The sequence below is a fragment of the Oncorhynchus masou genome, chromosome 3 (assembly GCF_036934945.1).
Source record: "Oncorhynchus masou masou isolate Uvic2021 chromosome 3, UVic_Omas_1.1, whole genome shotgun sequence".
Taxonomy (NCBI): domain Eukaryota; kingdom Metazoa; phylum Chordata; class Actinopteri; order Salmoniformes; family Salmonidae; genus Oncorhynchus; species Oncorhynchus masou.
The window spans coordinates 38058440-38084535 of record NC_088214.1 but is presented as its reverse complement, the minus strand read 5'-3'; the positions used below and the strand labels follow the sequence as shown (position 1 = coordinate 38084535).

Sequence of the window (26096 nt, the reverse complement as noted above, 5' to 3'; positions counted from 1 at the left end):
GGAGACGCTCTTCCTGCGGTCAGCCTGTTTGACAGCCAGCATTGGCGCATTGTCTTTCAAATTCATGTCATTTTCTCCTGTACATACAGGTAATTCAGAGACAAAATATTTTACTAATTATTTTCCGAAAGAAGCGTTGGAGAGGCCTCGTCTAGAATGGGGAACAGAGACGATGAATACGACTTCTTGTTCAAAGGTACATGTTGATGACTGCAGCCCCCCGTTGACAGCACCTTCAATAATTATGTGATTGTTTAATTCTAAAGACAAATCAGACATCAGCCTTTTGAACGAATCATAACCAATAGTTTGGAGGAATGGTTTTGAAAGAAACATTGTATCAGTCTCTGGTGGAAAACGTTTGCTACTATGGCTATATAAATGCTGTCATTGTAACATTGCAACAACGCCCGTGGTTATACCTATAAGTAAGCTGTAACACCCATTCTGCGTTGCCTCTGACTTCATCAACGTTGATAAGCCCATAAAAGAGTAACTATTTGTAAATCGGTTACTGACAAGAACTCGGTTTTCCCTTTTATGGTTTAAAGAGCTATATGAAGTTAAATATTTTGTAGTTAATTGTAGCCTATAGGCCCATATGCAAATCTTGCATTTATCTAGGCCTAGACCTACTGTAACTGTGGATGTTTATTGTGTTCAGCTGACAGTGAAATGTTTTGACATGCACTTTTTATACACAAAAGTATGTGGACACCTATTCAAATTAGTGGTTTCAGCCACACCCTTGCTGACAAGTGCACAAAATCAAGCACACATCCATGCAATCTCCATAGACAAACATTGGCAGTAGAATGGCCTTCCTGAAGAGCTCAGTGACTTTCAAATGTGGCACCGTCATAGAAACGTGGCATCCGAACAACTCAGACGTGAAATTTTCTACTAGAGCTGCCCCGGTCAACTGTAAGTGCTGTTATTGTGAAGTGGAAACATCTAGAAGCAGCAACGGCTCAGCCACGAAGTGGTAGGCCACACAAGCTCACAGAACAGGACCACTGAGTGCTGAAGCGCGTAGGGTGTTAAATTGTCCTCGGTTGCAACACTCACTACAGAGTTAGAAACCGCCCCTGGAAGCAACATCAGCATAATAACTATTCGTTGGGGACTTCATGAAATGGGTTTCCATGGCCGAGCAGCCACACACAAGCCTAAGATCATCATGCGCAATGTCAAGCGTCGGCTGGAGTGGTGTAACGCTCACCGCCATTGGACACTGGAGCAGTGGAAACGCATTCTCTGAAGTGAAGAATCTGGAAGTCCAACGGACAAATCTGGCGGATGCCAGGAGAACGCTACCTGCATAAATGAATAGTGCCAACTGTAAAGTTTGGTGGAGGAGGAATAATGATCTGGGGTTGTTTTTCATGGTTTGGACTCGGTCCCTTAGTTCCAGTGAAGGGAAATCTCTCTACAGCATGCAACGACATTCTAGACAATTCTATGCTTCCAACTTTCTGGCAACTGTTTGGGAAGGTATTTCCTGTTTCAGCGTGACAATGACCCCGTGCACAAAGTGAGGTCCATACAGAAATGGTTTGCCGAGATCGATGTGGAAGAACTTGACTGGCCTGCACAGAGCCCTGATTTCAACAACATCAAACACCTTAGGGATGAATTGGAACGCCGACTGCCAGCCAGGCCTTATCGCCCAACATCGGTGCCCGACTACTGCTCGTGGCTGAATGGAAGCAAATCCCCACAGCAATGTTCCAACATCTAGTGGAAAACTTTCCCAGAAGAGTAGAGGCTGTTATAGCAGCAAAGGGGGACCAACTCCATATTAATGCCCATGATTTTGGAATGAGACGTTTGAAAAGCAGGTGTCCACATACACTACATGACCAAAAGTATCCTGTGAGCATTTAAGACACAACAGATTTTTTAAAGCACTGGTTGTTGGGGTGGGATTGGTGTGGGGGGGTCTGTGGGTGACTATTGATCATTTTTTGGGATTCCTCATGTCTTAATCATTGTAGAGAGAATTATGGTCAAAATCAGATGTTAGGGAATATATTTATTGAAGATATGAATCCTTTAAATTAAAATGTCCAATTTAGGTGGAATCAATTAGCTTAATTTCTCAAATATAAAATTATATTTCAACAAAATAATGTTTCAGGAAAGCTAATCTTATGTTTCTAACTACAGAAACAATTTAAGAACAATCTGAGATGGTGGGGACATGACTTGCTGAAATGATATCGAATGACCCTGCAGTTTGCCACTGACACCCCATATAGAGGTCTATTTATGATGTGACACAGAGTATCCCCTGTGGACTAGACATCTGAGAATAAAGAGTTCTGCTCTTCCTCCCTCGCCATAATTTAGAAAACCTGCTGAAAACAGGAAACCAAAAAGTGTCCCACAACTGTCAATTCAGGTTTGATGGAGCATGTTATCAGCTTCCTGCAGCAGCAGTGTGATGCCACAGGGCCAAAGTTCCCCTTTATTTCCTGTACTGAGAGAAAACAAAAAGGACTCCACCTCGACAGCCCCATTCTGAATGCCAGGCCTACTCCTGATATCTCAGCTAAATTTAATAGGCTGTTTCTGTCAGCCTCTTATTGTATCATTGAGCTCAGTGCTTCTCAGCAGTGATCATGGGGTCCCACTGTGTACAAGTTGGATATCACTCCAACTGTGCATCAACTATTATGTCTCCTTGGTTAATTAAGGGCAACCGATTAACTAAAAGACCCATAAGCGCATAGAAATATTGACAGAAATATACAGACACATGCCACTTCCAAATGGGTCGATTTCAGCCTTCCACTTATTCAATATTGTCAATGGGAGTGAAGGATTGAAAAGGAAAACCTGCATTATGTAACACGGTCGTAGGTGGGAGGGCCGTGTTACATATGGTGAAGAATGCAAACATCCAAGTTCTAGCCCAGGATCCTGGATACTAGTACATCTGCAAAATACCTTTTGACTACGCTACCTCATCTGACTTTAGGCTAAATACATTTCAGCCAGTGTGTTCTCAGTCTTTATGTCATTCTCTCCATATCTCTCTCTGTTTCTTTATCAACAGTTGTGTTAATTGGGGACTCGGGCGTCGGAAAGAGTAATTTGCTCTCTCGGTTCACACGGAATGAGTTCAACCTTGAGAGTAAGAGCACCATCGGAGTGGAGTTTGCCACCCGCAGCATCCAGGTGGATGGGAAGATGATAAAGGCCCAGATATGGGACACGGCTGGACAGGAACGTTACAGAGCCATCACCTCCGCGTAAGTCGTGTGGGATCCCTCAAAACGGCCTGTTGAAGCCTCTTGAAAATGAAATGATTGTCAGCAAGGATCGCAGAAAAGAGTAATCAAAATCAAATATTATATGTCACATGTGCCAAATACAACAGGTATAGACTTTACAGTGAAATGCTTACTTACGAACCCCTAACAAACAATGCAGTAAAAAAAAACATGGAAAAGAATAAGAAATAAAAGTAACAAGTAATTAAAGAACAGCAGCAAAATAACAATAGCGAGGCCATATACATGGGGGTACCGGTACAGAGTCAATGTGCAGGGGCACTGGTTAGTTGAGGTAATATGTACATGAAGGTAGAGTTATTAAAGTGACTATGCATAGATGATATCAACAGAAAGTAGCAGGGGTGTACGAGAGGGGGCATTGCAAATAGTCTGGATAGCCATTTGATTAGGTTATTTTATTTAGCCAGGTAGGCTAGTTGAGAACAAGTTCTCATTTGCAACTGACCTGGCCAAGATAAAGCAGAGCAATTTGACACATAGAATAAACAAAACAGTCAACAATACAGTAGAAAAAAAGAAAGAAAAGTCTATATACAGTGAGTGCAAATAAGATTAGGGAGTTTACATTACATTACATTTAAGTCATTTAGCAGACGCTCTTATCCAGAGCGACTTACAAATTGGTGAATTCACCTTCTGACATCCAGTGGAACAGCCACTTTACAATAGTGCATCTAAATCATTTAAGGGGGGGGGTGAGAAGGATTACTTATCCTATCCTAGGTATTCCTTGAAGAGGTGGGGTTTCAGGTGTCTCCGGAAGGTGGTGATTGACTCCGCTGTCCTGGCGTCGTGAGGGAGTTTGTTCCACCATTGGGGGGCCAGAGCAGTGAACAGTTTTGACTGGGCTGAGCGGGAACTGTACTTCCTCAGTGGTAGGGAGGCGAGCAGGCCAGAGGTGGATGAACGCAGTGCCCTTGTTTGGGTGTAGGGCCTGATCAGAGCCTGGAGGTACTGCGGTGCCGTTCCCCTCACAGCTCCGTAGGCAAGCACCATGGTCTTGTAGCGGATGCGAGCTTCAACTGGAAGCCAGTGGAGAGAGCGGAGGAGCGGGGTGACGTGAGAGAACTTGGGAAGGTTGAACACCAGACGGGCTGCGGCGTTCTGGATGAGTTGTAGGGGTTTAATGGCACAGCCAACAGCGAGTTGCAGTAATCCAGACGGGAGATGACAAGTGCCTGGATTAGGACCTGCGCCGCTTCCTGTGTGAGGCAGGGTCGTACTCTGCGGATGTCGTAGAGCATGAACCTACAGGAACGGGCCACCGCCATGATGTTAGTTGAGAACGACAGGGTGTTGTCCAGGATCACGCCAAGGTTCTTAGCGCTCTGGGAGGAGGACACAATGGAGTTGTCAACCGTGATGGCGAGATCATGGAACGGGCAGTCCTTCCCCGGGAGGAAGAGCAGCTCCGTCTTGCCGAGGTTCAGCTTGAGGTGGTGATCCGTCATCCACACTGATATGTCTGCCAGACATGAAGAGATGCGATTCGCCACCTGGTCATCAGAAGGGGGAAAGGAGAAGATTAATTGTGTGTCGTCTGCATAGCAATGATAGGAGAGACCATGTGAGGTTATGACAGAGCCAAGTGACTTGGTGTATAGCGAGAATAGGAGAGGGCCTAGAACAGAGCCCTGGGGGACACCAGTGGTGAGAGCGCGTGGCGAGGAGACCGATTCTCGCCACGCCACCTGGTAGGAGCGACCTGTCAGGTAGGACGCAATCCAAGCGTGGGCCGCGCCGGAGATGCCCAACTCGGAGAGGGTGGAGAGGAGGATCTGATGGTTCACAGTATCGAAGGCAGCCGATAGGTCTAGAAGGATGAGAGCAGAGGAGAGAGAGTTAGCTTTAGCAGTGCGGAGTGCCTCCGTGATACAGAGAAGAGCAGTCTCAGTTGAATGACTAGTCTTGAAACCTGACTGATTTGGATCAAGAAGGTCATTCTGAGAGAGATAGCGGGAGAGCTGGCCAAGGACGGCACGTTCAAGAGTTTTGGAGAGAAAAGAAAGAAGGGATACTGGTCTGTAGTTGTTGACATCGGAGGGATCGAGTGTAGGTTTTTTCAGAAGGGGTGCAACTCTCGCTCTCTTGAAGACGGAAGGGACGTAGCCAGCGGTCAGGGATGAGTTGATGAGCGAGGTGAGGTAAGGGAGAAGGTCTCCAGAAATGGTCTGGAGAAGAGAGGAGGGGATAGGGTCAAGTGGGCAGGTTGTTGGGCGGCCGGCCAGTTTAGGCAATAAATAAGCCATGGTGGCGAAGTAATTACAATATAGCAATTAAACACTGGAATGGTAGATGTGCAGATGATGAATGTGCAAGTAGTGAAACTGGGGTGCGAAGGAGCAAGATAAATAAATAAATACAGTATGGGGAGGTAGACAGCCCATCTGTAAACAGCCCATCTGTCTATTTTTTTATTTTTTTTATTTCACCTTTATTTAACCAGGTAGGCTAGTTGAGAACAAGTTCTCATTTACAACTGCGACCTGGCCAAGATAAAGCATAGCAGTGTGAACAGACAACACAGAGTTACACATGGAGTAAACAATTAACAAGTCAATAACACAGTAGAAAAAAAGGGGAGTCTATATACAATGTGTGCAAAAGGCATGAGGAGGTAGGCGAATAATTACAATATTGCAGATTAACACTGGATTGATAAATGATCATGTACAGGTAGAGATATTGGTGTGCAAAAGAGCAGAAAAGTAAATAAATAAAAACTGTGGGGATGAGGTAAGTGAAAATGGGTGGGCTATTTACCAATAGATTATGTACAGCTGCAGCGATCGGTTAGCTGCTCAGATAGCTGATGTTTGAAGTTGGTGAGGGAGATAAAGGTCTCCAACTTCAGTGATTTTTGCAATTCGTTCCAGTCACAGGCAGCAGAGTACTGGAACGAAAGGCGGCCGAATGAGGTGTTGGCTTTAGGGATGATCAGTGAGATACACCTGCTGGAGCAGGTGCTACGGATGGGTGTTGCCATCGTGACCAGTGAACTGAGATAAGGCAGCGCTTTACCTAGCATGGCCTTGTAGACGACCTGGAGCCAGTGGGTCTTGCGACGAATACGTAGCGAGGGCCAGCCGACTAGAGCATACAAGTCGCAGTGGTGGGTAGTATAAGGTGCTTTAGTGACAAAACGGATGGCACTGTGATAAACTGCATCCAGTTTGCTGAGAAGAGTGTTGGAAGCAATTTTGTAGATGACATCGCCGAAGTCGAGGATCGGTAGGATAGTCAGTTTTACTAGGGTAAGCTTGGCAGCGTGAGTGAAGGAGGCTTTGTTACGGAATAGAAAGCCGACTCTTGATTTGATTTTCGATTGGAGATGTTTGATATGGGTCTGGAAGGAGAGTTTGCAGTCTAGCCAGACACCTAGGTACTTATAGGTGTCCACATATTCAAGGTCGGAACCATCCAGTGTGGTGATGCTAGTCGGGCATGCGGGTGCAGGCAGCGATCGGGTTGGAAAGCATGCATTTGGTTTTACTAGCGTTTAAGAGCAGTTGGAGGCCACGGAAGGAGTGTTGTATGGCATTGAAGCTCGTTTGGAGGTTAGATAGCACAGTGTCCAATGACGAGCCGAAAGTATATAGAATGGTGTCGTCTGCGTAGAGGTGGATCAGGGAATCGCCCGCAGCAAGAGAAACATCATTGATATATACAGAGAAAAGAGTCGGCCCGAGAATTGAACCCTGTGGCACCCCCATAGAGACTGCCAGAGGACCGGACAGCATGCCCTCCGATTTGACACACTGAACTCTGTCTGCAAAGTAATTGGTGAACCAGGCAAGGCAGTCATCCGAAAAACCGAGGCTACTGAGTCTGCCGATAAGAATATGGTGATTGACAGAGTCGAAAGCCTTGGCAAGGTCGATGAAGATGGCTGCACAGTACTGTCTTTTATCGATGGCGGTTATGATGTCGTTTAGTACCTTGAGTGTGGCTGAGGTGCACCCGTGACCGGCTCGGAAACCAGATTGCATAGCGGAGAAGGTACGGTGGGAATCGAGAAGGTCAGTGACCTGTTTGTTGACTTGGCTTTCGAAGACCTTAGATAGGCAAGGCAGAATGGATATAGGTCTGTAACAGTTTGGGTCCAGGGTGTCTCCCCCTTTGAAGAGGGGGATGACTGCGGCAGCTTTCCAATCCTTGGGGATCTCAGACGATATGAAAGAGAGGTTGAACAGGCTGGTAATAGGGGTTGCGACAATGGCGGCGGATAGTTTCAGAAATAGAGGGTCCAGATTGTCAAGCCCAGCTGATTTATACGGGTCCAGGTTTTGCAGCTCTTTCAGAACATCTGCTATCTGGATTTGGGTAAAGGAGAACCTGGAGAGGCTTGGGCGAGGAGCTGCGGGGGGGCCGGAGCTGTTGGTCGAGGTTGGAGTAGCCAGGCGGAAGGCATGGCCAGCCATTGAGAAATGCTTGTTGAAGTTTTCAATAATCATGGATTTGTCGGTGGTGACCGTGTTCCCTAGCCTCAGTGCAGTGGGCAGCTGGGAGGTGGTGCTCTTGTTCTCCATGGACTTCACAGTGTCCCAGAACTTTTTGGAGTTGGAGCTACAGGATGCAAACTTCTGCCTGAAGAAGCTGGCCTTAGCTTTCCTGACTGACTGCGTGTATTGGTTCCGGACTTCCCTGAACAGTTGCATATCGCGGGGACTGTTCGATGCTATTGCAGTCCGCCACAGGATGTTTTTGTGCTGCTCGAGGGCAGTCAGGTCTGGAGTGAACCAAGGGCTGTATCTGTTCTTAGTTCTGCATTTTTTGAACGGAGCATGCTTATCTAAAATGGTGAGGAAGTTACTCTTAAAGAATAACCAGGCATCCTCAACTGACGGGATGAGGTCAATGTCCTTCCAGGGTACCCGGGCCAGGTCGATTAGAAAGGCCTGCTCACAGAAGTGTTTTAGGGAGCGTTTGACAGTGATGAGGGGTGGTCGTTTGACTGCGGCACCGTAGCGGATACAGGCAATGAGGCAGTGGTCGCTGAGATCCTGATTGAAGACAGCGGAGGTGTATTTGGAGGGCCAGTTGGTCAGGATGACGTCTATGAGGGTGCCCTTGCTTACAGAGTTAGGGTTGTACCTGGTGGGTTCCTTGATGATTTGTGTGAGATTGAGGGCATCTAGCTTAGATTGTAGGACTGCCGGGGTGTTAAGCATATCCCAGTTTAGGTCACCTAACAGAACAAACTCTGAAGCTAGATGGGGGCAATCAATTCACAAATGGTGTCCAGGGCACAGCTGGGAGCTGAGGGGGTCGGTAGCAGGCGGCAACAGTGAGCGACTTATTTCTGGAGAGAGTAATTTTCAGAATTAGTAGTTCGAACTGTTTGGGTATGGACCTGGAAAGTATGACATTACTTTGCAGGCTATCTCTGCAGTAGACTGCAACTCCTCCCCCTTTGGCAGTTCTATCTTGACGGAAGATGTTATAGTTGGATATGGAAATCTCTGAATTTTTGGTGGCCTTCCTGAGCCAGGATTCAGACACGGCAAGGACATCAGGGTTAGCAGAGTGTGCTAAAGCAGTGAGTAAAACAAACTTAGGGAGAAGGCTTCTGATGTTGACATGCATGAAACCAAGGCTTTTTCGATCACAGAAGTCAACAAATGAGGGTGCCTGGGGACATGCAGGGCCTGGGTTTACCTCCACATCACCCGCGGAACAGAGAAGGAGTAGTATGAGGGTGCGGCTAAAGGCTATCAAAACTGGTCGCCTAGAGCGTTGGGGACAGAGAATAAGAGGAGCAGATATCTGGGCATGGTAGGATATATTCAGGGCATAATGCGCAGACAGGGGTATGGTGGGGTGCGGGTACAGCGGAGGTAAGCCCAGGCACTGGGTGATGATGAGAGAGGTTTTATCTCTGGACATGCTGGTTGTAATGGGTGAGGTCACCGCATAAGTGGGAGGTGGGACAAAGGAGGTATCAGGGGTATGAGGAGTGGGACAAGGGGCTCCATTGTGAACTAAAACAATGATAACTAACCTGAGCAACAGTATACAAGGCATATTGACAATTGAGAGAGACATACAGCGAGGCATACAGTAATCACAGGTGTTGAACTGGGAAAGCTAGCTAAAACAGTGGGTGAAACAACAGCTAATCAGCTAGCATAACAACAGCAGGTAAAATGGCATTGACTAGGCAACGGGGCCGACAGATAAAACAAACAAGCAGAATGGAGTACCGTGATTAATGGACAGTCCAGCGTGCAACAGCTATGTAGCCAAGTGATCAGAGTCCATGGGGCAGGGGGCTGGACTGGCGAGTGTTATCCAGGTTAAAAAACTAACAATGACTAAATAGCTTGTAGCTAGTTAGCTGGTTAGCTTCTGGAGGTTCTTGAGTGTGTTCTAAAAATTAAAAATAATAGCGATTCCGTATCACATTAGTTGAGGCAGGTTTCCGGAAGGTTTAAAAAAAAATTAAAAATCAGGAAGAGATAGAAAGTACATATGGGCCACTGCGTGTTTGGGACGCGGAAATGCAGACAGTTAGCAGGCCTGTGCTAACAAGCTAACAGATTAGTAGGCCTGTGCTAGCAGATTAGCAGGCCGGGGTAAACAAGGTAGTAGTTAGCGGACCTGGGCTAAACAAGCTAGCAGTTAGCATGCCGAATTAGCAAGCAAGGAGATAGCGAGGGCTAGAGAGTTAGCCTTTGGATGGCGTCGCGATGGGGTGAGTCTTTATTCCTCTTCATGCAGTGACATCGATAGACCGGTCGTGGGTCCGGGTATTGTAGCCCAGGAGTATGCTATGAGCACAGGAGCTCTGGCCGGGCTAGCTTCAAGCTACGTGGGTGGAAACGCTGGCCAGGAGTAATCAACCAGGGTTGCGGTTTAGCTTGATAGCTAGTTGTGAAGATCCAGCTGAGAGATGTTCCGTTTGCGGTGGGAATCTGGGGTTAAAAAAAAAAAATAGGTCCGTTATGCTCTGGTTAGCGTCGCGTTGTTCGAACTGGCGAGAGCTTTCCGAGCTAAGGGTTAGCTGATGACCAGTTAGCTGAAGACCGCTAGCATAGCAGGTTGTTAGCTGGCTAGCTTCAGTTGAGGGGTTCCGGTTCCGAAGTAAATATAAATACTTTAGGAAAAGTAGCTACATTGGGTGAGGCGGGTTGCAGGAGAGTATTTGGAAGCGAGCAAAAATGTTTTTAAAGATATGCGAAGAAAAATAACTAAAGCTATCTCAAACGAAAAAGAGACGATATTTACAGAGAGACGATACGACAGGACGACTTACTGCTATGCCATCTTGGAACACAGTCTATGTACAGGTGCAGTGAACTGTGAGCTGCTCCGACAGCTGGTGCTTAAAGCTAGTGAGGGAGATAAATGTCTTCAGCTTCAGTGATTTTTGAAGTTCGTTCCAGTCATTGGCAACTGGAAGGAAAGGCGACCAAAGGAGGAAATAGCTTTGGGGGTGACCAGTGAGATATACCTGCTGGAGCGCATGCTACAAGTGGGTGCTGCTATGGTGACCAGTGAGCTGAGATAAGGCGGGGCTTTACCTAGCAGAGACTTGTAGATAACCTGTAGCCAGTGGGTTTGGCGATGAGTATGAAGCGAGGGCCAACCAACGAGAGCGTACAGGTAGCAGTGGTGGGTAGTGTATGGGGCTTTGGTGACAAAACGTAAAACGGATGGCACTGTGATAGACTGCATCCAATTTGTTGAGTAGAGTGTTGGAGGCTATTTTATAGATGACATCGCCGAAGTCGAGGATCGGTAGGATGGTCAGTTTTACAAGGGTATGTTTGGCAGCATGAGTGAAGGATGCTTTGTTGCGATATAGGAAGCTGATTCTAGATTTAATTTTGGATTGGAGATGCTTAATGTGAGTCTGGAAGGAGATTTTACAGTCTAACCAGACACCTAGGTATTTGTAGTTGTCCATGTATTCTAAGTCAGAGCCGTCCAGAGTAGTGATGCTGGACGGGCCGGGAGGTGCGGGCAGTGATTGATTGAAAAGCATGCATTTAGTTCAGTCTATGACTAGGTTGGCTGGAGTCTGACAATTTCAGAGGCCGAGCAGTTGCCATACCAGGCAGTGATGCAACCAGATGCTCTCGATGGTGCAGCTGTAGAACCTTTTGAGGATCTGAGGACCCATGCCAAATCTTTTCAGTCCCCTGGGGGAGAATAGGTTTTGTCGTGCCCTCTTCACAACTGTCTTGGTGTGCTTGGACCATGTTAGTTTGCTGGTGATGTGGACACCAAGGAACTTGAAGCTCTCAACCTGCTCCACTGCAGCCCCGTCGATGAGAATGGGGGCGTGCTTGGTCCTCCTTTTCCTGTAGTACACAATCATCTCCTTTGTCTTGATCACGTTGAGGGAGAGGTTGTTATCCTGGCACCTCATCATTGATCAGGCCTACCACTGTTGTCATCTGCAAACTTAATGCTGTTGGAGTCATGCCTGGCTGTGCAGTTGTGAGTGAACAGGGAGTACAGGAGGAGACTGAGCACGCACCCGAGGGGCCCAGTGTTGAGGATCAGCATGGCAGATGTGTTGTTACCTACCCTTACCACCTGGGGGCGACCCGTCAGGAAGTCCAGGATCCAGTTGCAGAGGGAGGTGTTTAGTCCCAGGGTCCTTAGCTTATTGATGAGCTTGGAGGGCACTATGTAGAGCTGTAGTTAATGAATAGCATTCTCACAAAGGTGTTCCTTTTGTCCAGGTGGAAAAGGGCAGTGTGTAGTGCAATAGTGATTGCATCATCTGTGGATCTATTGGGGCGGTATGCAAATTGGAGTGGGTCTAGGGTTCCTGGGATAATTGTGTTGATGTGAGCCAGCCTATCAGAGCACTTCATGGCTACAGACTTGAGTGCTACGGGTCAGTAGTCATTTAGGCAGTCTACCTTAGTGTTCTTGGGCACAGGCACAATGGTGGTCTGTTTAAAACATGTTGATATTACAGACTCCGACAGGGAGAGGTTGAAAATGTCAGTGAAGACACTTTCCAGTTGGTCAGCGCATGCTCTCAGTACACGTCCTGGTAATCCATCTGGCCCTGTGGAATTGTGAATGTTGACCTGTTTTAAAGGTCTTACATCGGCTGCGGAGAGCGTGATTACACAGTCTTTCAGAACAGCTGGTGCTCTCATGCATGTTTCAGTGTTATTTGCCTCTAAGTGAGCATAGAAGTAGTTTAGCTTGTCTGGTAGGCTCGTGTATTGAGGCTTTGCCTGTTGGATGGTTCGTCGCCGGGCATAGTGGGATTTCTTATAAGCTTCCAGGTTAGAGTCCCGCTCCTTGAAAGCGGCAGCTCTAACCTTTAGCTCGGTGCGGATGTTGCCTGTAATCCATGGCTTCTGGTTGGGGGTATGTATGCATGGTCACGGTCACAGTGGGGACAACGTCATCAATGCGCTTATTGATAAAGCCAATGACTGATGTGGTGTACTCATCAATGCCATCGGAGGAATCCTGGAACAATTTCCAGTGTGTGCTAGCAAAACAATCCTGTAGCTTAGCATCGGCTTCATCTGACCACTTTATTGGATCTAGTCACCGGTGCGTCCTGCTTTAATTTTTGCTTGTAAGCAGGAATCAGGAGGATATAATTATGGTCAGATTTGCCAAATGGAGGGTGAGGGAGAGCTTTGTATGTGTCTCTGTGTGTGGAGTACAGGTGGTGCAGTTTTTTTCCCTCTAGTTGCACGTTTAACATGCTGATAGAAGTTTGCATTAAAGTCCCCGGCTATGTGGAGCACCGCCTCTGCGTGAGCGTTTTCTTGTTTGCTTATGGCGGAATACAGCTCATTCTATGCTGTCTTAGTGCCAGCCTCAGTCTGTGGTGGTATGTAAACAGCTACGAAAAATACAGATTAGAACTCTCTAGGTAGATAGTGTGGTCTACAGCTTATCATGAGATACTCTACATCAGGCGAGCAATAGCTTGAGACTTCCTTAGATATCGTGCACCAGCTGTTATTTACAAAAATACATAGCCCACCACCCCTCGTCTTACCAGACGCCACTGTTCTATCCTGCCGGTGCAGCATATAACCAGCCAGCTGTATGTTGATAGTGTTGTCGTTCAGCCACGAGTGAAGCTTAAGATATTACAGTTTTGAATGTCCCGTTAGTAGTTTAATGTTCCGCGTAGGTCATCTAATTTATTGTCCAAAGATTACATGTTTTCTAGCAGAATGGAAGGAAGTGTCGGTTTATTTGATCATCTACAAATTCTCAGAAGGCAACCCGCCCTCCAGCCCCTTTGTCTCTGCCTCCTTTTAACGAAAATCATGGGGATCTGGGCCTGTTCCCGAGAAAGCAGTATATCGTTCGCATCAAGCTCGTCAGACTCGTTAAAGGAAAAATAAAAAGGATTCTGCCAGTCCGTGGTGAGTAATCGCAGTCCTGATGTCCAAAAGTTATTTTTGGTCATAAGAGATGGTAGCGGCAACATCTTGTACAAGATAAGTTAAAAAATTAAATTAAATTACAAAAAAAAAATCGTTGGGGGCACGTAAAACGTCTGCTTTCTTCTCCGGCGCCATTTTATGTATAATGTAGTGGTCTCAAGTTATAGTCTCAGAGAGGTAAAAGGTGATTCAAATCAATCAACTGCTCAAGTCCTTGATTAGTTGAATCAGGTGTTTTAGTGCTGGGTTGAAGTGTGGAACATAAACCTGCATACCATATAGCTCACCGAGATCGGGTTTGTTGAGCACTAGCCGATTACAAGCCTCAATCAGTGCCTGACATGGAGCCTCACTTGGGATACATACATTGTTTGTTTGTGCATTGAGATTGATACGCAGTCTCTTTCCGACAGCTATTACAGAGGGGCAGTTGGTGCTCTCCTAGTGTATGACATCGCCAAGCACTTGACCTATGAAAATGTGGAGCGCTGGTTGAAGGAACTGAGGGATCATGCCGACAACAACATAGTCATCATGCTGGCGGGCAACAAGAGCGACCTGCGCCATCTCAGGGCCGTGCCCACGGACGAGGCCCGGGCTTTTGCAGGTACTTGCATATTTTGGCAGAGGAAACATAGCCTGGCCACAGATCTAGTTGTGCTGTCTTGTCAACTCCTATGGTAATTGTCATGGCTTGTAGGACCATGGCATCTCGGACCAGGCTCAGGGGTACAAGGGCTTATTGGGACAATCTTGGAAGAGTCTCCTCTTTATATTTTGTGGTCCTAAATGACCACTGAAGAGATGGATAGGATGAAAGTGAAATGAGAACAACACCATATAGTTGCTTTCACCTATCTGGAACTTGTATATCAGTGGTCATCACAAGGGAAGGGAGGAGAGTATAATATTGGGACTCAATGTGCAATACAGAAGGATTCTGTCCTGGAACAATTTCTTGATGTGACTCACTTTGCCTTTTCTTTAACCCTTGCAGAGAAGAACACTCTATCCTTTATTGAAACTTCAGCCTTGGATTCAACAAATGTAGAAGAAGCTTTCAAGAACATCCTTACAGGTACAGTACAAGAGCAAAGCAAATTGATTTGACATTTCCCAACTTTTGTTCTTAGACACGTGCAGATTAAGTAGACAAGAGAATAGGAAAGAAATCCTCTTTGAAGTACTGAGATGCACCACAACAGTCTAGTCTACTCTCCGCAGAAATCTATCGCATTGTATCGCAGAAGCAGATCGCCGAGCGGTCTGCCCATGACGAGTCCCCTGGAAACAATGTGGTGGACATAAGTGTTCCACCCACCACAGACCAGAAAGGGAACAAACTGCAGTGCTGCCAGAACCTGTAACCCATTGACGACCATCACCGTTCCTCCCTTTCTGTCATCTCAAAGTGTTGTGCGTGCCGACTTTCTTCATTTTGTGTAATATATTTATTTGTTTTTTGATAGCTTGTTCACTCACATATTAATGCCATGAAATTAAATTTTATAATACAAGTAGTACAAGTAGTGGATCTCTTTCATGGTACCTGTTTACTTTTTACTCCTTCTGGACCTGCAAGGAGAGTAATCCCATAAATATCCACTAGATGGTGGTATGGATTGGTGAAGAAAATATATATTTTTTTACATTTAACTAGGCAAGTCAGTTAAGAACAAATTCTTATTTACAATGACAGCCTACCCCGGTCAAACCTGGACGACGCTGGGCCAATTGTGCGCCGCCTTATGGGACTCCCAATCACAGCCAGAAGTGATACAGCCTGAATTTGAACCAGGGACGCCTCTTGCACTCGCAGTGCCTTAAGACCGCTGTGCCACACGGGAGCTAGATTGTTACAGATCCAATACTCCTGTATAAGTAGCACAAAGAGTTTCAGAACACATGACATTTTACACATGCAAGCCATTGTACAGTGACAAGAGTCCCTTATATTTTATTCCACAATGACCCAGCTTACTCAAAAGGAGTCCAACAGGAAGACTAAAATGACATCAAATACATTTGCATACATTGACTGACACCAAAGCCCACTCTCTCCTCCCAACTTCTACCAGCTTCAAAAAGGGAAAATATTTTTTTCTTAAACAGAGATCATATTTAAACATGGTCGTTCACATGGTCGTTCTGAGTAAATTCACGAGTCTATTGGATGGCAGTTGTCCAAAAACAGCTAAATACATTGTGATGGGGTGGGGTGGTGGTGGTGGGGGTAGGTAGTATGTTACTGTATTAACATGCTGCATCAGTATCCCGCTATTGGCTGTCACCTTATGTTCCAGTCCAGTGTTCATAATCCGGCGATGACATCAGTGGCACGTCCTTCTACGAGTCCAAAATCAAAATGGTTATAGTGCTTAAATGGGCTCAAGTGCTTCAAAAGTGAATATGGAAAAATAATCCCCCAGAATGGTCCTTAAGAGCGCAGAAGTTCGAGTTATGTAACACTTTATTTGCGAGAACACGACGCTCGGTGCTCATACGATGGTCTCGTCAGTCATTTTCTTGGTTGACTTCGGCGGCACGGAATGTTGGGTGGAGTGCGCTCCTTTTATGTCGGTCATTAGCAGGCACACTTTCTGATTGGTCCTCCTCCACTCCGAGTATAACTGACAGTGATAGCGGAACGATACCTGAGGGGCACGAAGACAGACGTCAATGAAACTAGACATTTGATATGACCTGCACAGAGCAGAATCTCTGAATATATGGTTGCTATTGCAGGCACGCACAACCAGGTATCAATTGCCTTTCAATTCAGAGAGCAAACCCATGTCCAATTTTTCCTAAATGAAAAGCATTGAAGATACTTGGAATTTCAGTGTACTTCCTGAATTGACTGGAATTAAAAATGGAATTTCCCCCAACCCTGCTCAAAACACGACGTGAAACATATTGCATGACATTTGTATTTACAAAATGGTTCCACGTCAGTTGCTGATTTTGTAACTATTGTAAGTAAGTATTTTTTCAGAGTACAGTATTCTTTCCAGAGAAGAGACAAAAGATTGTTGCAGACAAAAAATATTTATGTTGGCTCATTAGCTTGTCTCCCCTGAATATAAAATGGGAATGGTACAGAATTCCAGACAAAAAATAAAAGTATTATTCATATTACAAAATGTACTAATAGCTATTGTAAAGCACACATTTATACTGCAAGAAAAATGCTATCAATTAACAAAGGTGGCGTAAAGTAATCCATGAGGTGTGTGTGTGTGTTCTGTGTGACCATGGTACTTACCTACGGAACAGCAAGAGGAACTGCCCGTCCCTACCTTCAGACTACGCTCAAATCCTACACCCCAACCCAAGCATGCCGTCCTGCCACCTTAGGTCTCCCACTCCTACAGGATGGCAGCCACCGCTCAGCCCAGTCCAAGCTCTGCTCCCTGAAACTAGGACAGAGTCCCTGCCCATCTTCCACAAACATAACTCTTCAAACAGTATCTTAAATAATCCTCCTCCTCACCCCCCCAAAAAATATATAAATACCAAAGCACTTGACTCTACTGACATAGAAATTACATTTTTCCTCAACCTAGCTATGCCTTTGATGTGGTTGTCCCGCCTAGCTATCTCAAGATGAATGCACTAACTGTAAGTCACTCTGGATAGGAGCACCTGACAAATGACTAAAATGTCATGTGTATCTGGTCTGTGTGTGGGGCCTAGTTACCAGTGTCCAGAGGATGTAGATGGTGAAGAGGGCGATGGTGAGGGCAATGAGTCCCACGGCCTCCAACCGGCTGTTGAGGGTCAGGTGGTCCTGGGCTCCCCTCAGACACAGCCAGCCTGAGATGGCTGCCAGTGGCGTGATGAGCAGGAAGCAGGCCATGTCGCACAGCAGCGTGCGCTTCTCACTGCGAGGCCCGGGGTCCCGCAACCACTGGGAGAATACAAGGAAAGGACCACTATTATTACAGTCTTTTTCTCGTCAATTATTATGGTGTTTGAGGACACACACACACAGTGCCAATGTTGTACCTGTGTGAGGGGCTGGGGTCGCCGTTCAACAGTGAACTCTGTGTGGCAGAGCTCACAGTAACTGGTGTTGGAGGACGACAGCCACTTCTCCAGGCAGCTCTTGTGCACCTTACCCAGGGTCCCTGTGCAGTCACAAGGGGAGAGCAGCATCTCACCACCGGCCCCCTCGTGGCAGATACGACACATGCCTTCATTACTGGACAAATAGGGGGAAAAAAGTGCCTAGTGACCACTCATTTCAAAACACATTACATACTTACGAAATAAGGCCCGAGGAGGTGTGGTACATGTCATATATGGCCAATATTGACCATATATCACAACCCCCGAGGTGCCTTATTGCTATTACAAGCTGGTTACCAACATAATTAGATCTGTAAAACTACATGTTTTGTCATACCCATGGTATACGGTCTGATAAACTGATTGGATGACAGCCATGGTATTCAGGGCTCGAACCACCCAGTTTATAATGTACATATAAACAGGAGACATTTACTTAATCAATATACAAAATTCATTTATCAGATATGCTAAATATGAGATTACTTAGTATATTGAGAATTGGGCCATATATAACCAGCCAAAAGTTGACACCTACTCATTCAAGGGTTTTTCTTTAATTTTACTACTTTCTACATTGCAGAATAATAGTGAATACATGAAAACTATGAAATAACACATATGGAATCATTTAGGAACCAAAAAAGGTGTTAAACAAATCAAAATATTTTTAATATGTGAGATTCTTCAAAGTAGCCAACCCTTGCTTTGATGACAGCTTTGCACACTTGGAATTCTCTCAACCAGCTTCATGAGGTAGAAACCTGGAATGCCTTTATTAACAAATGGCCTGTGTCTTTTTTTAAAGTTCATTTGTGGAATTTCTTTCCTTCTTAATGTGTTTGAGCCAATCAGTTGTGTTGTGACAAGAAGATACAGAAGATGGCCCTATCTGGTAAAGCTCCATATTATGGCAAGAACAACTCAAATAAGTAAAGAGAAATGACAGTCCATCATTACTTTAAGACATGAAAGTCAATGAATCTGGAACATTTGAAGAACTTTGAAAGATTCTTCAAGTACAGCTGCAAAAACCATCAAGCACTATGATGAAACTGGATCTCATGGGGACTGCTACAGGAAAGGAAGTCCTAATGTTACCTCTGCTGCAGAGGATAAGTTCATTAGAGTTAACAGCCCCAGGAATTGCAGCCCAAATAAATGCTTCACAAGTGTTCAAGTAACAGACATCTCAACATCAACTGTTCAGAGGAGACTGCGTGAATTCGGTCTTCATTGGTCGAATTACTGCAAAGAAACCACTACGAAAAAAGACACCAAAAAGAATAGACTTGCTTGGGCCAAGAAACACGAGCAATGGACATTAGACCGGTGGAAATTTGTCTTTTAGTCTGATTAGTCCAAATTTGAGATTTTTGGTTCCAAACGCCATGTCTTTGTGAGACGCAGAGTAGGTTAACGGATGATCTCCACATGTGTGGTTCCCATCGTGAATCATGGAGGGGGTGTGATGGTGGGGGTGTTATGCTGGTGACACGGTCAGTGATTTATGGAGAATTCAGGGCACACTTAACCAGCATGGCTTCCACAGTATTCTGCAGCGATACGCCATCCCATCTGGGACTAGCATTTGTTTTCAACAGGACAATGACCCAAAACATCTCCAGGCTGTGTAAGGGCTATTTGACCAAGAAGGTGAGTGATTGAGTGCTACATCAGCTGACCTGGCCTCCACAATCACCCGACCTCAACACAATTGAGATGGTCCAACTCATTCCAAACCACAGAGTGAAGGAAAAGCAGCTCGACAAGTGCTCAGCATGTGGGAACTCCTTCAAGACTTTTGGAAAAGCATTCCAGGTGAAGCTGGTTGAGAGAATGCCAAGAGTGTGAAAAGCTGTCATGAAGGCAAAGGGTGGATACTTTGAGGAATCTAAAATATATTTTGAATTGTTGAACACGTTTTTGGTTACTACATGATTCCATATGCGTTATATCATAGTGTTGATGTCTACACGAACATTCTACAACGTAGTATATAGTAAAAATAAAGAAAAACCCTAGAATGGGTAGGTGTCCAAACTTTCAACTGGTACTGTCTCTCTCTGTGTGTGTGTGTGTGTGTGTGTGTGTCTATCTATCTATCTATCTATCTATGTATGTATGTATCTGGTTGAAGTCGGAAGTTTACATACACTTAGGTTGGAGTCATTAAAACTTGTTTTTCAACAACTCCACACATTTCTTGTTAACAAACTAAAGTTTTGGCAAGTTGGTTAGGGCATCTACTTTGTGCATGACAAGTAATTTTTCCAACAATTGTTTAAAGACAGATTATTTCACTTATAATTCACTGTATCACAATTCCAGTGGGTCAGAAGTTTACATACACTAAGTTGACTGAGCTTTAAACAGCTTGGAAAATTCCAGAAAAAGATGTCATGGCTTTAGAAGCTTCAGATAGGCTAATTGATATAATTTGAGTCAATTGGAGGTGGAGCTGTGGATGTATTTCAAGGCCTACCTTCAAACTTGGTGCCTCTTTGCTTGACATCATGGGAAAATCAAAAGAAATCAGCCAAGACCACAGAAACAAATTGTAGACCTCCACAAGTCTGGTTCATCCTTGGGAGTAATTCCCAAGCGCCTGAGGATACCATTTTCATCTGTCTAAACAATAGTACGCAAGTATAAACACCATGGGACCATGCAGCCGTCATACCACTCAAGAAGGACACACATTGTCTCCTATCGATGAACGTACCTTGGTGCGAAAAGTGCAAATCAATCCCAGAACAGCAGCAAAGGACCTTGCGAAGATGCTGGAGGAAATAGGTACAAATGTATCTATATCCACAGTAAAACGAGTCCTATATCGACATAACCTGAAAGGCCGCTAAGCAAGGAAGAAGCCACTGCTCCAAAACCGCCATAAAAAAGCCAGACCACGGTTTGCAATTGCACACGGGGACAAAGATCGTACTTTTTGGAGAAATGTCCTCTGGTCTGATAAAACAAAAATGGAACTGTTTGGCCATAATGACCATCGTTATGTGTGGAGGAAAAAGGGGGAGGCTTGCAAGCCGAAGAATACCATCCCAACCGTGAAGCACAGGGGTGACAGCATCATGTTGTTTGGGTGCATTGGTGCAGGAGGGACTGGTGCACTTCAAAATAGATGGCATCATGGGGACGGAATATGATGTGGATATATCGAAGCAACATCTGAAGACATCAGTCAGGAAGTTAAAGCTTGGTCACAAATGGGTCTTCCAAATGGACAATGATCCCAAGCATACTTCCAAAGTTGTGGCAAAATGGCTTAAGGACAAGAACAAAGTCAAGGTATTGGAGTGACCATCACAAAGCCCTGACTTCAATCCTATAGAAAATTTGTGGGCAGAACTGAAAAATGTGAGCAAGGAGGCCTACAAACCTGACTCAGTTACACCAGCTCTGTCAGGAGGAATGGGCCAAAATTTACCCAACTTATTGTGGGAAGCTTGTGGACGGCTATCCGAAACATTTGCCCCAAGGTTAACAATTTAAAGGCAATGCTACCAAACACTAATTGAGTGCATGTAAACTTCTGACCCACTGGGAATGTGATGAAAGAAATAAAAGCTGAAATAATTCTCTACTATTATTCTGACATTACACATTCTTAAAATAAAGTGGTGATCCTAACTGACCTAAAACAGGGAATTTTTTTCCTAATTGTGAAAAACTGAGTTTAAATGTATTTTGGCTAAGGTGGATGTAAACTCCCGACTTCAACTGTATATTTGTACATTGTTAATCTCCAAGGAAGAAATTGTGTACATATCAGATCACCCTCTGCAGGGTCGTTAACAACCAAATGCATCCTGGCTTCCGAGGAAATGGAATGAGAGTTTAACAGTATAACTTTAGACCGTCCCCTCGCCCATACCCGGTCGCACCAGGGACCCTCTGCACACATCAACAACAGTCACACACGAAGTATCGTTACCCATCACTCCACAAAAGCCGCAGCCCTTGCAGAGCAAGAGGAACTACTACTTCAAGGTCTCAGAGCAAGTGACGTCACCGATTGAAACGCTATTTAGCGCGCACCGCTAACTAAGCTAGCCGTTTCACATCCGTTACAAGAGCCTGTGACGCGACTTCCGCTTTTGGCAACACTCCATCGTACCTCTTCCTCCTCCACATTAACTGAATTGGTTCAACAGTGCAGAAGAGAACCTCCAACAGTGTATTATTTTATTGTCAGGACAAGAAAGAAACAAATGCTGCTATTTTATGCCTGCTATGTTAGGTTAATGTCAGATAGAAGCAAAGGGACACAGTCTCAGGAAGCCATACATACACAGAAAGCGGGATACCTAGTCAGTAGTACAACTGAAGGCATTCAACTGAAATGTGCCTGAGTAGAAACTCTCTCGAGGAACCACCTTACCTCTGTGAGCCCACAGCTTTGACAACAGTGGAGAGTGAGCGACCATCTTTGTCTGTAACCTTAGCGACGTACTGGGCCTGGCCAGCATCTGGCTCCTCTACAACCTTGGGCAGGTCGGCGCTGCCTGAGTAGTCACACAGGGAGCCAGGCAGGTGGCAGCAGCCTGATGTAGTCATGGCTCTGTTGGTGGTGGTGAAATGCCAGAGGAGCCAGCAGTCAAGGAGTCAGTCACACACCTCTCCTCCCACTGTTGGGCAACTGTTTGGATAGCGTGACAATGTTAGAACGCAGCATTGTTACAACTCTTTGCAGTGTCAAAACCGGAATTGGTAACTTCATGTAACAAAGAGAATTTGAATCTATTAACGAGGACATTCTTCAAATCATAGACCATTTTGACAAGTACAGAACCAGTCAAAAGTTGACACCTAGTCATTCAAGGGTTTCTTTATTTTTTACTATTTTCTACATTGTAGAATAGTTTAGGTGTCTTCACTATGAAACAACACATGGACTCATGTAGCAACCGAAAAAAAAGTATTAAACAAATCAACATACAGTGGGGAGAACAAGTATTTGATAACCTGCAAAATCAGCAGTGTTTCCTACTTACAAAGCATGTATAGGTCTGTAATTTTTATCATAGGTACACTTCAACTGTGAGAGCCAGAATTCTTACTGGTTGGTAGGTGATCAAATACTTATGTCATACAATAAAATGCTAATTAATTACTTAAAAATCATACAATGTGATTTTCTGGATTTTTGATTCAGTCTCTCACATCAAATACTTGTTCTCCCCACTGTATGTTTTATATTCTTCAAAGTACTCACCCTTTGCCTTGATGGCAGCTTTGCACACTCTTGGCATTCTCAACCAGCTTCATGAGGAAGTCACCTGGAATGCATTTCAATTAACAGGTGTGACTTGTTAAAAGTTCATCTGTGGAATTTCTTTCCTTCTTAATGCGTTTGAGTCAGTTGTGTTGTGACAAGGTAGGAGTGGTATATAGAAGATGAGCTTTCAACAAATGGGGCTAAGTCCATATTATGGCAAGAACAGCTCAAATATGCAAAGAAAAACGACAGTCCATCATTACTTTAAGACATGAATGTCAGTCAATCCGGAAAATTTTAAGTGCAGTCGCAAAAAAACATCAAGCACTATGATGAAACTGGCTCTCATGAGGACCGCCACAGTAAAGGAAGAGCCACAGGTACCTCTGCTGCAGAGGATAAGTTCATTAGAGTTAACTGCACCTCAGATTTCAACCCAAATAAATGTGTCGCAGAGTTCAAGTAACAGACATCAACAGTCCAGAGGAGACAGTTTGAATCAGGCCTTCATGATCGAACTGCTGCAAAGAAACCACTAAAAAAGGACACCAATAAGAAGAGACTTGATTGGGCCAAGAAATATGAGCAATGAACATTAGTCTGATTAGTCCAAATGTGAGATTTTTGACTCCAACCGCCGTGTCTTTGTGAGACGCAGAGTAGGTGAACGGATGATCTCCGCATGTGTAGTTCCCACTGTGAAGCATGGAGGAGGTGTGATGGTGGGGGTGCTTTGCCGGTGACACTGTCTGTGATTTATTAGAATTCAAGGCACACTTACGTGAACCAGCATGACAACCACAGCATTCCGCAGAAATACGCCATCCCATCTGGTTTGCGCTATAATTTGTTTCTCAACAGGACAATGACCCAAAACACTTTTTCAGGTTGTGTGAGGGGTATATGACCAAGAAGGATAGTGATGGAGTACTGCATCAGATGACCTGGCCTCCACAATCACAAACCTCAACCCAATTGAGTTTGTTTGGGATGAGTTGGACCGCGGAGTGATGGAAAAGCAGCCAGCAAGTACTCAGCATATGTGGGAACTCCGTCAAGACTGTTGGAAAAGCATTCCTCATGAAGCTGGTTGAGAGAATGCCAAAAGTGTGCAAAGCCGTCATCAAGTTAAAGGGTGCCTACTTTGAAAAATCTAAAATATTTAACATTTTTTTTGGTTACTACATGATTCTGTGTGTGTTATTTCATATGTAGAATGTAGTAAAAAATAAATTAAAATCCTTGAATAAGTAGAATTGTCCAAACTTTTGACTGGTACTGTATGTGGTGGGGAATCATGGCATGTTTACTATGTCATACATCTCACGTCACAGCTATACTATTTACGAATGAGCTTGTAACAATGTTACATTGTACCATCAACATACCATTTTAACAGGCTGTCAGTTATAGACAAAGCTTGGTTCCAATGAATCAATAAATAACCAACAGACACAGCCAGGCAGGTGAAAAGCTAACGATAGCTAACGATAGTTAAGACATTCATGTTTTCACATCCTCTAAACGCTAGAAAGCTAGCTAACGTTAGCTAACTGTTCAGTGATCGACATTTCCACTAAAAGTTAGCAACCAAGCTAGGTAGATAAAGAAATACAATACAGTGAAAATATATGAAGGTGAGCACTTAGCTTAGCTAAATATATATATATATATTGAAACAGCCGAAACAACAAGGGATAACGTACCGTAGTCACCAGCAAGCTCTCCCTGGCCTTAGTTAGCTATTTAGCTAGCTAGCTGTACGAGATGACATATACATTTAGCCAAAACGATGGTTCGGGAAGAATACAAAAAACAACGACAAGCCGTGTATCTGCTCCATTGTTGGCCGGATCATTTACTTTACTTGCACAAATTTGTGACAGCTAGCTTGTTAACATGTTTACACTGCCTGGCTGGCTAACATCTATCAGCTGTGCACTGCTGTATCATTAAGGTCCAAGCTATTTGGGATACTTGGGACGTCCCTATCAAAGATTTGTATAACTCGCTAACCCAAGATAGATCAGCGCCTGTCGTTTCCAACGTGAGCAAATTAAATCATAGTGGGGCATAACAAACAAGGACGTGGGCAGAGCCAAGCACGAGCTAGTGAGATCCTATTGGCGCGTGCTAAGCATTTATTTACATATTTCCGTTAGGGAACGCTTTACCTGTGAAGTGCGCGTCTGCAATAACTCAATTCGCACTTATATTCCTTTTAAACAACACTTTTTTTACAAGTCTGGCAAAGGGTAAAGTCTACAAAACGTAGAACCCCTCTGTTTGTTACCGATCGTAGTTTTGGAAACAGAAAACTGTATGGAAATCAAATGTTAATCGATCAGAAATGACCAAAACGTTGACCAAAATCCATCTTCTCCCCTTCCGGCAACTGGAATTCTTCTCATCACCATATTTGAAAATGAATGGAAACGTAAAACCAGATGCTTCACATATATACATCCGGTGAAATATCTGGCTCATTGCTCTATCTGCGTCCCTTCTTCATTTTTTTGTTATTCTTTTTTGTTTATTAAATGGCGGTTGGCAATCATAAGGTGCATTACCGCCACCAACTGGACAGGATTGTAAATTCATTACACTTTGTAATAAAATAGATACAAATAAAATAAAAACACTTTCGACGAACATTCAAAACCCTCTACCCATTTCCACTACTTTGACCCTGTCTGCTCCTACATCGTGCCAACGGCCTGGGAGGACAGGACACCACCATGCAACACACCCTGTAACTCTTCTGAAGTAAAATCTAATACACCCAACAAGTACTTCTTTACATCTGCCACAACATATATTTTCTGTGATTTTACATTCCATTTCTGCAGTACAGTTAATAACCATTGCTATGAATGGCCTATCCCTCTGTGTTGGCACAGATTTACTACTCACAAGGATCCTCTCAGGATCCCTCACCCTTGACCCATCCTCCTCTACTTCCTTCACTGCCTCAGCATATGACATCTTCTGCACTACTCTGACCCTGGCCACCTCAATCTGCCTCTCTTCCACTGGACTTTTTCGATCCCCAGCAACATGGGCACCCCTACAGTTGACACACAACTTTTTTGCCATAGGGAG

General features: G+C 44.7%; 2 protein-coding genes across 6 annotated transcripts; one reads left to right on the top strand and one right to left on the bottom strand.

Annotated features, from left to right (window-relative positions):
- On the top strand, positions 1-15207 carry LOC135515990 (ras-related protein Rab-11B-like). Of its 2 annotated transcripts, none has more exons than XM_064939920.1 (5): positions 1-196; positions 3062-3257; positions 14101-14294; positions 14685-14765; positions 14935-15046. In XM_064939920.1, the coding sequence occupies exons 1-5, from the start codon at positions 157-159 to the stop codon at positions 14961-14963; spliced, it is 540 nt and encodes a 179-aa protein (XP_064795992.1). In that variant the 5' UTR covers positions 1-156; the 3' UTR covers positions 14964-15046. The 2 variants fall into 2 exon arrangements, with proteins under 2 accessions (XP_064795992.1, XP_064795982.1); XM_064939910.1 differs by having other exon boundaries at positions 3-196; positions 14912-15207.
- Positions 15186-25021, bottom strand: LOC135515968 (E3 ubiquitin-protein ligase MARCHF2-like). Of its 4 annotated transcripts, none has more exons than XM_064939879.1 (6): positions 24701-25017; positions 22992-23055; positions 22158-22415; positions 17696-17891; positions 17388-17597; positions 15186-16341 (listed from the first exon to the last, which is right to left on the bottom strand). In XM_064939879.1, the coding sequence occupies exons 3-6, from the start codon at positions 22331-22333 to the stop codon at positions 16186-16188; spliced, it is 738 nt and encodes a 245-aa protein (XP_064795951.1). In that variant the 5' UTR covers positions 22334-22415; positions 22992-23055; positions 24701-25017; the 3' UTR covers positions 15186-16185. The 4 variants fall into 4 exon arrangements, 3 of the variants coding, with proteins under 3 accessions (XP_064795951.1, XP_064795966.1, XP_064795957.1); XM_064939894.1 differs by lacking the exon at positions 24701-25017 and adding an exon at positions 23776-24047; XR_010451884.1 differs by having other exon boundaries at positions 16252-16341; positions 16953-17597; positions 24701-25021.
- Positions 25022-26096: the final 1075 nt, after the last annotated feature.

Coding starts and splice junctions, on each gene's coding strand:
- LOC135515990 (XM_064939910.1), top strand. CDS start 157: ATGGGGAACAGAGACGATGAATACGACTTCTTGTTCAAAG. Junction 3,258..14,100: donor TACAGAGCCATCACCTCCGC/GTAAGTCGTGTG, acceptor TCTTTCCGACAG/CTATTACAGAGGGGCAGTTG. Junction 14,766..14,911: donor TTTCAAGAACATCCTTACAG/GTACAGTACAAG, acceptor TACTCTCCGCAG/AAATCTATCGCATTGTATCG.
- LOC135515968 (XM_064939879.1), bottom strand. CDS start 22,333: ATGACTACATCAGGCTGCTGCCACCTGCCTGGCTCCCTGTGTGACTAC. Junction 17,892..22,157: donor AAAGCTGTGGGCTCACAGAG/GTAAGGTGGTTC, acceptor CTATTTGTCCAG/TAATGAAGGCATGTGTCGTA. Junction 16,342..17,387: donor TCTACATCCTCTGGACACTG/GTAACTAGGCCC, acceptor CGTGCCCCTCAG/GTATCGTTCCGCTATCACTG.